General features: G+C 35.1%; 1 protein-coding gene across 5 annotated transcripts; it reads right to left on the bottom strand.

Annotated features, from left to right (window-relative positions):
- Window positions 1-6772: 6772 nt before the first annotated feature.
- On the bottom strand, window positions 6773-10697 carry LOC114404552 (serine/threonine-protein phosphatase BSL3-like). Of its 5 annotated transcripts, none has more exons than XM_028367463.1 (8): window positions 10181-10684; window positions 9863-9920; window positions 9150-9238; window positions 8980-9074; window positions 8786-8885; window positions 8229-8280; window positions 8086-8117; window positions 6773-7860 (listed from the first exon to the last, which is right to left on the bottom strand). In XM_028367463.1, exons 5-8 carry the CDS (start codon window positions 8828-8830, stop codon window positions 7594-7596), a joined length of 396 nt encoding a protein of 131 aa, XP_028223264.1. In that variant the 5' UTR covers window positions 8831-8885; window positions 8980-9074; window positions 9150-9238; window positions 9863-9920; window positions 10181-10684; the 3' UTR covers window positions 6773-7593. The 5 variants fall into 5 exon arrangements, 4 of the variants coding, with proteins under 4 accessions (XP_028223264.1, XP_028223265.1, XP_028223263.1 ...); XM_028367464.1 differs by having other exon boundaries at window positions 10186-10684; XM_028367462.1 differs by having other exon boundaries at window positions 9863-10684.
- Window positions 10698-13091: the final 2394 nt, after the last annotated feature.

The raw sequence follows: 13091 nt of genomic DNA, 5'->3' as shown, positions 1-13091 counted from the left end.
TATATATGAAATAAAATGCAAAATATTATATTTCAATTATAAAATTATATTGTATCTTGATTTTGAAATGCAAAATACTATTTATTCTCATATAATAAATTTTTATGTCTAAGTGATCTTTATGATTTTGATTAATTATGGATTAGCCACAGCATCTATATTTGATTAAAATTATATATTAAGTTGGTTAAAGATCATATAAGGAATTAGACATAATATTGTAATTAATTATACTTATATAATGAATTTTATCTCACAAGAATTTTTATTATATCTGTATAATTAATTGGGATAAAATGACGTATTATTTTTCATGATTTACCCACAGGCATCATGATGTATGTATAATTTGTCGATTTTATCATAAAGTAAAAATTTACGATAGAAATTAAATTATTTTCATATTGTACCCGTAAAGCATGAATATTGAGCAAGTAATTTGATTATTCTATCATAAGGTTTAATTGTTTCTTATTGAATTAAAAATTTAGCCCACAGGCAATTTTATGTCACAAGATTCAATTTTATGGTATGTTTACATTGGTAAAAGATACAATTAAGATTAGTATGCCTCAAATTTTGGCATAAGCCTTTGAATTTTGCAGCTTCTCAAACTATTAGTTTTTCTGATATTCAATGTGATGTTCTCGAACTCAAAGGAGATAACTATAAGATATGGAAGGAGAGAATTCTTTTACAATTGGGGTGGATGGACATAGATTATGCTATAAGGAAAGACGAACCACCTGCAATCACAAATGAAAGTAGCCCAGCTGACGTTGCGCTATATGAGCGGTGGGAGCGATCCAACCGGCTCAGCGTGATGTTCATTAAGACTAAAATCTCGGTTGGGATACGTGGTTCTGTTGACCAGCATGAAAAGGTCCGAGACTTGCTTAAGGCCATTGATGACCAGTTCATCACTTCAGATAAGACTTTAGCAAGCACCTTGATCATGAAGTTTTCTTCTCTTCGGCTCACCAGTGTGAAAGGTGTGCGTGAGTACATCATGAAAATGCGAGATATTTCAGCTCAACTTAAGAAACTAGAGGTTGATATGTCTGAGTCCTTCCTAGTGCATTTCATTTTGAACACCCTTCCGCATGAATATGGGCCATTTAAGATTTCCTACAACACACATAAAGATAAATGGTCTATCAATGAATTAATGACCATGTGTGTTCAGGAAGAAGAAAGGCTTGTAATGGAGATGGGTGAGAGTGCACTGCTGACTACTGCTTATGGGAAGAACAAAGCAATTAAGTCTCAAGCTTATCAGAAGGGGAATGGTAAAATACCACCTCAAGCTGATATTAAGAAGGTGGCAAAGTGTTTCTTTTGCAAGAAGAAGGGACACATGAAAAAGAATTGCCCCGGGTTCCAGAAATGGCTTGAGAAGAAAGGTAAATCAATCTCATTAGTATGTTATGAATCTAATATGGTTAGTGTTAATATTAACACCTGGTGGATTGATTCTGGATCTACTATTCATATTGCAAATTCTTTACAGGGTATGCAAAACCTAAGGAAACCAGTGGGAAGTGAGCAAAGCATTTTATCAGGCAATAAGCTAGGCTCACATGTGGAGGCCATTGGAACTTGCATTTTGACTTTAAGTAGTGGCTTTATTTTAAAATTAGAAAGGACTTTTTATGTACCAAGTTTTTCCCGAAACTTGATTTCTATTTCAAGGCTTGTACCGTTTGGATATTCCTTTAATTTCAAAGACACATCATTTGAGTTATTTTATAATTCTGAATGTGTTGGGAATGGTATATTGTCTGATGGTCTTTATCTTCTTGGTTTACAAAATAATGCCACTTATAGTTCTATGCATGTTCAAACTGGTATTAAAAGGTGTAATATTAATGAGAATTCCTCTATGTTATGGCACCGGAGATTAGGACATATCTCCATTGAGAGGATTAAAAGGTTAGTGAAAGATGGGGTACTCAATACTCTAGATTTTGCTGACTTTAAGACTTGTGTGGACTGCATTAAGGGTAAGCAGACCAACATGTCTAAGAAAGGTGCTAATAGGAGTTCAAGCATATTAGAAATAATTCATACTGATATTTGTTGTCCAGATATGGATGCACATGGTCAGAAATATTTTATCACCTTTATAGATGATTATTCACGATATATGAATGTTTATTTGCTTCATAACAAATACGAAGCATTGGATGCCTTCAAAGTCTTTAAGGCTGAAGTTGAGAACCAATGTGGCAAGCAAATAAAAATAGTGAGATCAGATAGAGGTGGAGAATACTATGGCAGGTATACTGAGAATGGACAAGCACCTGGTCCCTTTGCAAAGTTCCTTCAAGAACATGGGATTGTTGCCCAATACACTCTGTCTGGTTCTCCGAATCAGAATGGTGTGGCAGAAAGAAGGAACCGAACATTATTGGACATGGTGCGGAGTATGCTTAGCAACTCCAATCTTCCTAAATCCTTGTAGGCTGAAGCACTAAAGACGGCAGCGTATATATTAAATCGTGTTCCAACCAAGGCTGTCCCAAAGACACCTTTTGAGTTATTTAAAGGTTGGAAACCGAGTTTGAAACATATGCGCGTTTGGGGTTGTCCGTCTGAGGTGAGAATATATAACCCACAAGAGAAGAAACTTGACCCGAGGACCATTAGTGGGTATTTCATTGGATATGCCGAAAGGTCTAAAGGTTATAGGTTTTATTGTCCACATCATATTACTAGGATTGTGGAATCAAGAAATGCCAAATTTATTGAAAATGATTTGATCAGTGGGAGTGATCAATTGAGGGACTTAGGTTCTGAAATTGATTATATAGAATCTCAACCTTCCACGTCAAATGAAAGATTGGTTGTAATTCATACCCCTCAAGTTCAAAGGGATGATGAACAACACATGATTGGCATTCCACAAACTGTTGTTGATAATCCAGTAGATCAAGTTGATCATCAAATTCATGAAAATGATGAACAACCAGTTGAACAACATGATCCCCAAGAAAATGTTGATGCAACATTAAGGAGGTCTACTAGAGTAAGAAAATCAGCTATTCCTAGTGATTATATTGTATATTTGCAAGAATCTGACTATAATATTGGAGCTGAAAATGATCCTGAAACTTTTGATCAAGCCATGAGTTGTAAAGAGTCAGATTTATGGTATGATGCCATGAAGGATGAGATGAGTTCCATGCAAAGTAACAAAGTTTGGAACCTTGTAGAGTTGCCTAATGGGGCGAAGGCCATTGGATGTAAATGGGTCTTTAAGACCAAAAAGGATTCATTAGGCAACATTGAGAGATACAAGGCAAGACTTGTTGCTAAGGGATTTACTCAAAAGGAAGGAATAGATTACAAAGAGACTTTTTCTCCAGTATCTAAGAAAGATTCTCTTCGTATAATCTTGGCATTAGTTGCTCATTTTGACCTTGAGTTGCAACAAATGGATGTGAAAACAGCTTTTCTTAATGGTGATTTAGAGGAGGAGGTTTATATGAAACAACCTGAAGGTTTCTCCTCTAATAGTGGTGAGCATTTGGTTTGCAAGCTTAATAAATCTATATATGGTTTAAAACAAGCTTCCCGTCAGTGGTACCTTAAGTTTCATGGGATAATTTCTTCATTTGGTTTTGATGAAAACCCCATGGATCAATGCATATACCACAAGGTTAGTGGGAGTAAAATATGCTTTCTTGTTTTATATGTAGATGATATTTTACTTGCAGCCAATGATCGGGGTTTGCTACATGAGGTGAAACAATTTCTCTCTAAGAATTTTGACATGAAGGATATGGGTGATGCATCTTATGTCATCGACATTAAGATTCATAGAGATAGATCTCGAGGTATTTTGGGTCTATCACAGGAAACCTATATTAACAAAATTCTAGAGAGATTTCGGATGAAAGATTGTTCACCAAGTGTTGCTCCCATTGTGAAGGGTGATAGGTTTAATTTGAACCAATGTCCAAAGAATGACTTTGAGAGGGAACAAATGAAAAACATTCCTTATGCTTCAGTTGTTGGAAGCCTCATGTATGCTCAAGTATGCACAAGGCCTGACATTGCTTTTGCAGTTGGAATGTTAGGAAGATATCAAAGTAATCCAGGTATTGACCACTGGAGAGCTGCTAAGAAAGTGTTGAGGTACCTTCAAGGGACCAAAGATTACATGCTTATGTATAGACAGACAGACAATCTAGATGTGATTGGTTATTCAGACTCAGACTTTGCTGGTTGTGTTGACTCTCATAGATCAACATCTGGGTACATTTTCATGATGGCTGGTGGAGCTATTTCATGGAGGAGTGTTAAGCAGTCTTTGACTGCTACTTCTACCATGGAAGCTGAGTTTGTCTCTTGTTTTGAGGCTACATCACATGGTGTATGGCTTAAAAGTTTCATTTCTGGGCTGAAGATAATTGATACTATTTCAAGGCCTTTAAGAATTTTTTGCGATAACTCAGCTGCTGTCTTTATGGCTAAGAATAACAAAAGTGGAAGTCGAAGTAAGCACATCGACATTAAGTACTTAGCCATTAGAGAAAGAGTAAAAGACAAGAAAGTGGTCATTGAGCATATAAGCACTGAGTTGATGATCGCTGATCCTTTAACTAAAGGCATGCCACCGTTTAAATTTAAGGATCATGTAGAAAGAATGGGACTTGGTTTCAATTTATGATTGTATACATATATGTAAAAATTGAAACTTTTATATTATGATATTTTCTCATATTTTGGTGCACATTGATTTATTTGAGAAAAATTATGTTTTGGACCAAGAATAAACATTGGGTTTATTCATGAAGTTTTATTACCACTTTAAGTATACTGCTTGGGAAATTGAGTATATTGTAATACATAGATGATATTACTCGTTATAAGAGGAACTATCACTATGATTCATATATTCATTTCTTAAGAAGATTGAGCATTAAGTCAAAATGTTTGGACCAAGTGGGAGAACGTAATAATTCATGGTCATAACATTTTGAAATTTTGTAACGCTCATCAGTTTTGAAAGCCAAATTGAATGACTGTTAATGGATGATAATGGCCAATAATGAATTGTAACAGCCAATAATGAGTGGTAATGGCTGGTAAATGCATTCTTGATGGTAGAATGCCTATATAAGCACATGAATTTGGTCCCTGAGCTCATCCCTTTGAATTCAGTCTTATACACCATCTAGAGAGTGGAAGAGAGAGAGCTTGGAAGAACCAAAACAAGAAACTCTTCATAGCAATGGCTGGAGGTATGTTTTGATCTGTAATTTCCGCATTTTGTTAATAACCTGTGTTTCTTTGTAGTTTGTAATATCACAGGTTAAAAGAGATTTGTTCTAACACTAGCAGCATATAAAAGACACATTGAGACTAGACCCCAAAAGATATTACTAAACCATAAAAAAGCATGAAGACTAAACCAACACGTGAATCATCAAGACTAAATCATAAAAAAGCACGAAGACATAACCTATTACCTTATGACATGCCAACAGGTGAATCATCAAGACTAAACCATAAAAAAGCATGAAGGTTTTGAATCTAAAAGCTGGTCAGTGGTCAACCATGTATGTTACCTACATGCTAACACATTCTCAACCCACAAATGCAGCAACATCAATTTTTACAGCACAATATAAATTATTATCAGAAGTGAAATTCATTATTAATTAGCACAATTAAGTAGTTTGTCAATATAGGACTTTCATGATCTGCAATATGAAATGGATGGCTAATTATTTCTACCAAAAGATATTACTAAATATGAATAAAAGTTTAGGATAGTGTATTCATCTTTTCACACCTAAACAAGTTAGTGCAAACTTCACCTTCTATAAGCATGTAACTGTCAAGGAAACATTAAAAATTAAAATCCCTACCACAAAATTCATCTTTAAAGAATATTGATGTGTATTATTAAAGGTTATTTTGTCACAACAAAAATGGTCAACATATTATTATTAAAGTAGTTGAAAGGAAAAAAAACTACATTAGTTTTTTTACCGAAAAAGTTACATTATTTTGTCACAACACAAATTAGTTAAGACAAATGAAATTATCTTTGCATAGGCCTATATTATTAAAAAAGTGACAATTAAAGTAAAAAATAATATGAACGCTTGCTATAGGCCTTATATATAAGGAGGGATTAAAAATCAAATATTTAGGTCCACATACAAAGTTCAGTGCCCCTGATGAACATTATATTAATCAACATATAGAGAATTATTTAGAGGTTCTAAGGTAAAATAAAAAAAGAAGAAGAAGATAGGTTTGGATGGTGTGGTGTTCTAGCATTCTACAGTTTGGAGCCTTTTGTTGTTGAGAATTGAAATAATGTATTTTTTAGAGAGATTGTTTTATTGATTTTGTCTACATTTTTTACTTGATTAAGGTTAGGTTTTGATTTGCTAATTTGAAATTCCTAGACTTTATTTTTTACATGCATGGTATAGCTAGCTGTCCAATTCAATGTATCATGTCTTCTATTGGCTGAAAGATAGAGTAAGCTTTTTTTTTTTTTAAAAGGATTAGAGTATTCTTTGTACTTCCTTCAGTAAAATTCATTTGATTAACCACAAATAAAATCAATTACATAACTATTTTTTTAGCTTGTTGAAACGATAGGTCGAAAAGCACAAGTTGGTTCATACCTTATACTTCATTACTAAAAGATTAAAGTAAAAAAAAGTTTAATTTATAAAAAAAATGACATCATATACTCTCTCAAAAAATATTTTTTTTTAGGATTCTCAAAATATACATCCTAATTGAATAAAAACATATACGAGACGTGTTATTTACGAGGTCGCCATGCGTTCATGTATAGTGAGAAATACATATAAAAAAATATATTGACTGTAATTCTCTTATGTGAGCACCATATCTCATCATACGTTGCTGATCCGAAAAATATAAATAAAAAGTACAAGAGAAAGTTTTAGTGTGTTGAAGCTCAAATGTTCCTGTAAAGTGGGAATCAAGGATATGTAGCTAAGTTCCGAATGACAACTGAGGATGCATGACCTAATTGCATACATAAATTCAGGTCAAGAAAGGAGGCAGGCATTCGATCAAAGAAAGGTTGAGCCACAGTCTAATGGAATGTAGAAATAAATTGGTTGGCTCCATGCAACCTGTTATTCAATGTATCACATTCATGTATTTAAAGTAATTGGCTCTTAAGTTCACCCACAGTCCATGTAATTTAAATTTGTTCTCTACAACCACCCTAGCTAATTAACTAAAGTAATATTAAGATTAAGACTACTGATATATATGTATTGTCCTGAGTAAAATGGACTTTAATTCTTTCAGCATAGGGTATTGGTTTAATTTTGAAATTTATGTGGATGAAAAATACCTATTGAGAGACCAGTCATTTACTGGATGACTTTACCCAGGTATACATTACCTACTCCTTTGACGGTTAATATACTTAATTTCACAGTTTCTCTTATCATAAAAAATTGAAATAAGAAAAAGAAATACCATACCTGACAAGTGTTAGATAAATAGAATCCACTATTCTTTTTCCTGCAAATAATTTCCAGGACAAGTAATTATCTTCATAATAAGGGTACCAATATAATTCTAACTTACCTCAAGAGGAATGCCTTTATTCCCTGGTGGTATTTCAACACCAACTCCATTTCCCTTCTGGTATCGGAAACAACACGGTTGATCACTAATGGCAGCTGCTGTGGCAACCGTGTGAAAAATTTCTGCGTCATCAGAAGCAACCATCACCACCATGTTAGGGAGGCAGGCCGTAAAAGTGACATCAAATGCACCATAGTGTGTGGAACCATCTGGTCCAACTAATCCTCCTCTGTCTACTGCAAATCTTACAAGCAGATGCTGCACATCCACATCAAAAGGTCTTAAAATTTTGTAATTTCTAAGATATAGAATGTGTTCTAACAGTGTATTAGAAAGTTTATTAGCATTTATATTCTGTGATATTTTAGACTACCATACTCTAGAAGTACGTTAGTATTATTCCATCCTATTTTAATCCACTTCATCTTTTTCCATCAATCCAAACACAACCAAATATGATATATAATGGTTTTCTGAGCATACCTTTTCTCCAATTGCAGATCCTCTTTGGTATGCTATGATGAAGGACAAGATCAAATATCAGAAACTTCCATTGAACTTCAGTTATGCTTGTTTAAGGCAAAGAAGAAAAAGAAAGAGAAAGGAAGAAAAACTGAGATGCATACCTGGTGAGCTGAAGAAGTAGTTCCAAAGATAAACCCCTCTAGAAAATCTGCTCTGCTTATTGTTTATGCCCCCACAAGGAGTTTGGTCGTTATAAGGAAAAGAGTAACAGAAATAATACTAATCCTCATGATGGTTGTTGATGTTGAAATGTTTTCTATCTACGATCATGATCCAACTTGCTTTAATTTTTATAGCAACATGGCCAAATTTTATTAAAGAAAAAAATGAGAAAAAGATCAATAAAAAACAAATCCAAGACTTTACATGAAAATTGTTTTTTGAAAAAAAAAACTATGAACATGAAACAAAGATAACAACTTACATTAAATCCATAAAAACATCACTTAAACCAATTAAAATAAAGGAAAACTGGAATGAAGTGTTTAATTTAAAGACTCAACAATTTGGCTAGTACAATAATTAGAGTGACAGTTTTAAGAATTTAAAAAAGCACACAAAGCCTATCACGTGTTCATAAGAATTTAAAACCAATATGCAGATAGTGATGACAAAATATGAGTCTAATAAGGCAAAATTCATGGAGACAGAAGCATACATGCAAGGAGGCGGGCCCTCTCCTTCTGGCTCTAGCTTGTGCCATTCATAAGGCTTAGCAGCTGTGTCCAAGGCCCATACATCAGCCAAAGGTCTCTTTCCTGGAAAGCAAAGACCATGTGACATCCAATAAATTTTCACACACAAAAACAACCAAGGCACACAAAGCTAAAGGGATGGCATTTGGGTTGTTACCATCATTGCCTCCAATTGCCATTAGATACCTCTGCCCCACCAAAGCCATTACATGTCCATAGCATGGCCTGGGTCCAGGGCCCTGAACAGACACTCTGCATAATATTCAGAACCCTCTAGATTAGATTAAATAACGTTGGAAGCATTAAGTCATCAGGAACGTAGATTACAATTCAAACCAATGCCAATGTGGCCATTGCTGAGTGAGATCCAGAACATGAAGGTCCTCTGCTGACAAACCAGCAGAACCAATGCCACCCTGTGTAATATGGCAATATTCCATTAAGAACTAAGCTAATCATTTAAATAAAGGAAATAAATTCAGCAACATTAAGATATTCTTTCCATGCTAACTGAATAACCACCATAGTTTCTATTAAGGAAATATATTATACATCTTTTGGATGCATCATATAGAAAGCCAAATGTAATGAAGTGTTCCCTATAACATATGTCAACTTGACTTATTGTTCCCCTCAAAATCAAAAATAGGAAAAAAGTGAAGTCTGTGGAAAGAGTTGCATAAAAATTTATGAATTTCCAAATGACAACCAACCATAATATAGAAATAAAGTTGTATATTAATAATCAATTCATTTAGTTTATTGCCTCATGCACACATAGACCTATATTAGGAATGAATTAATGAAATATTTGGAAAAAGTTGGAGTTGCACTTAATGAATAGAAAACAAGATGTTTGCATTCCATGGTTGAAAATTGAAATACTCATAATACTATTTTATAGATCTAAATAAACAGAACAAAAAGAAGCATGTAAATAGAAGCAGTTCCAAGGTATAGTTTCTCGTCCAAAATAGTGGATCCAGCAAAGGCCACAACCACAAGCATTAGAGGGCTAAAAACGGAGACAAACAGTGGACCTCTCGTGCGTACACACCATGAAACCCCGGCTACCATCACTCCAGAAACCGCTATACCCTACATCAATAATTCACATATTATTTTTCTTTAGCCATCAATTATATAATCAAGATCGATGTAACCTTAGTATGTGGTGTCAATTGGTCAAATTATAGTCATATATATTCAATGCCAGATCATTAAAGTCAATGCAAAGAACACTAGACACGATTGATTTGTGGGTTCCCATGTTCCCATCTAAGAAAACGTGCTATTATATACATCTAGAATGTCCAAAGAAAAAAAATTAAAAAAAGAGAATACAAAGAATGGGGTACCATACTGCATAAGCCACAATCAATAGTGTGACATTCCAACCCAACCTCCACTGACTCAAATCCCTTTCAACACAAAAAGCAAATGAAATGGATAACAGTGCCCCCATTAGGGACATCAACGCTATGCTTGAATAAGGATCTGGTTGGAGCCTTCTAGGAGAGGCTCAGTTTCGTGATCCAGGACCACAAACTCATGCGAGCCTGTTAGATTGCGGTTCTAGAAGAGCTTCTTTGCGATCTTGAGAAGATGCTCTGCTTTGGAGCGTGTTGCACTGTGCATTCTGATAGGGTTGGGTGAGTGATGGTGGAGGAGTTGTTTTTGTTGTTGGGAAGGCAGACAGAGGGTTTGGTAGGGAGGTGGGAGCACCAACAAGTGTAGTTGCGGCTTCTGAACCCTAGATGGGAATCGAAGAGTAAGAGGGAGAGTGAGAATACAGAGAGTGTGAGAGAGTAGAGGGAGAAAGCAAATACTAAAAACAGCAAAAATCTTTTGAGACGGTTTTTACAAAATTGTCTTAGAATAACCGAAAACCGTCTTAGAATTGTAGTTTCTAAGACGATTTTCGTAAAACCGTTGTAGAGTGGTTGCATTTATTTAGAAAAATGTCACTTCTTTCACTAAGAAAGAAGTGAAGCATGCCTTGATGAGTATGAAGTCTAACAAGGCTCCTAAGCCTAATGGGTTCCAACCCTATTTTTTCAGAAATATTGGGATATTATTCAGGATGATATTTGGAAGCTTGTGAGCGATGCTTTCATTAATGGGTTCTCCAAAGAGAAACTAGTAGAAAATCTTATTGTTCTTATTCCCAAGATAGATTATACCAAGCAATTCAAGGACTTCAGGCCCATTAGCTTGTGTAATGTGGCATATAAAATCATCACTAAAGTTCTTGTGCAGCGTCTTAGGTCGTATCAGGATGATATTATCAACCCTTTTTAGGGAAATTTTGTCATTGGGAGAGGCACTTCTAAGAATGCCCTTATGCCCTAGGAAGTTGTCCACTACACCCATCATTCCAAAGCCAAGAAGGGTGTAATTTCCTTTAAGATTGACTTGTTGAAGGATTATGACAGGGTTATATGGGACTATTTGTAGTAGGTCTTGCATGATTTTAATTTCCCTCCTATCATTGTTTCCCTCATCATGTGGTGTGTTAGATCCTCTTCCTTGAATATTGTTTGGAATGGTGCTAAGATAGAGAATTTCTCCCTTACTCGTGGCCTTCATTAAGGAGAACCTTTTTCTCCATACCTTTGTCATGTTCAGGGAGAAACTCGTAATTCAATTCAACAATTAGTTGATGATGGAATTTGGCAACCTATTTTCATTTCCAAAGGTGGTCTAGGTATATCTCATATCCTTTTCGAAGATGGCATTCTCCATTTCTTGCAGGGCTGATGAATCCCAAGCTCGTTTGATAGCAAATACCTCAGACGTTTTCTGTAAGGAATCTGGCTTGAAAAATAATGTTCTCAATCCTAAGTTTATATGCTCAAAGGGTGTCTAGGGGAGTCAAGCAGAAGTTCTATGCTATTTGTAACATGAGGGATGTTCATGATTTAGGAAAATACCTGAGGTTTCCTCTCTTGAAAGGTCGTGTGACTAAGGATCCTTTTCCTTTGTTTCAAATAAAATCCAAAGGCATTTTGCTTCTTGGAAAAAGGAGCTTCTTAATAGAGTTAGCAGACTATGTCTCGTTAATTATATTCTTTCTTCCTTTCCTATATATACTATGCAAGTTTTTCAGCTTCCTAATTCCTTGTGTGATGACATGGATAAGATTATCCAAAATTTTCTCTAGTCCTCTTCAAGGGACAAGAGAAGTTGGAATCTTGTTAATCATGAGAAGTTTCATCTCCTAAATATGATGGTGGTCATGGGATTCGTAATTCTCATATGGTTACTTCTCTTTAATTTGGGAAAATTAGTTTGGAGCTTGGTTATTAGGAAAGATAACCTATGGGTAAATGCTTTGACTCATAAGTATTTATCTAATAATAACTCTATTCTAAATGCCAATTGTCCACCAGGAGCTTCCTACACTTGGTGTGGTATTATTAAGGCTAAGAAAGGGATTTTCAATGGCTTAGGTTTAGATTTGGGAATGGTGAGAGTTCCTTGCGGTTTAGTAATTGGAACTTGCATGATGCCCTTGGAAATGTGGTGCCTTTTTTCCCAATCCATGATTCTCATATTTTCTTGAAAGACTTGATTCTAAATGGCTCATGGGAGTTAGGGAAATTATTCTTGTCATTGCTTGAGATTTACACCCATTCTTTGCATCACATTGATGGTACTATTATTCCTACTATGTTGTACACATTGTTGTGATCCCCTTCCTCTAATGGCTCATACTCAACATCTATGGCCTATAAGTGGCTTGCCTTAGATTAGTTGAATAATAGGGCAAATATCTCCTTCAAATGGCTTTGGAGAGTCAATGTTCTTGATAAGAGTCGGCTTTTGATTTGGCTCATTCTTCATAATTCTTTGCCTACTAATGCTACTATGCACCATAGGAATTTAGCTAAGTCCCCTTTGTGCAGTGCGTGTTCCCATGAGATTGAGGAAACCTTGCATGGCCTTAGAGATTGTCCCCACTCTAAGGAAGCTTGGATCTGCTTAAGCTTCCTCTCCCATTAAGGATTTTTATCTTCCAATACTTCAACATGGTTGAGATCACATCTTTTGGCTAAGACTAATTTCTTGTTTGTTGTAGCTTCTTGGTGGATTGGAGATGAATGATATTTTGTATTTTTGATGATGAGAAATGGAACATTCAGTCTAGCATTAGAAAGATTTATACCCTTCATGATGACATTGCTACTTCTTGTTGGGTAATCAACGCTCCCACAAACAAAATTACCCACACCCACAAAGAATTGTGAGAATACAACAAAGATTACA

Source organism: Glycine soja, unplaced genomic scaffold (assembly GCF_004193775.1).
Source record: "Glycine soja cultivar W05 unplaced genomic scaffold, ASM419377v2 tig00104511_1_pilon_84547_1256723, whole genome shotgun sequence".
NCBI classification, from domain to species: Eukaryota; Viridiplantae; Streptophyta; class Magnoliopsida; order Fabales; family Fabaceae; genus Glycine; species Glycine soja.
Note: the sequence above shows the minus strand (reverse complement) of the source record. Positions and strands in the feature narration are given on the sequence as shown.

Coding starts and splice junctions, on each gene's coding strand:
- LOC114404552 (XM_028367461.1), bottom strand. CDS start 9,262: ATGGAATATTGCCATATTACACAGGGTGGCATTGGTTCTGCTGGTTTG. Junction 8,281..8,785: donor GAGGGCCCGCCTCCTTGCAT/GTATGCTTCTGT, acceptor AACAATAAGCAG/AGCAGATTTTCTAGAGGGGT. Junction 8,118..8,228: donor CTACTTCTTCAGCTCACCAG/GTATGCATCTCA, acceptor CCTTCATCATAG/CATACCAAAGAGGATCTGCA.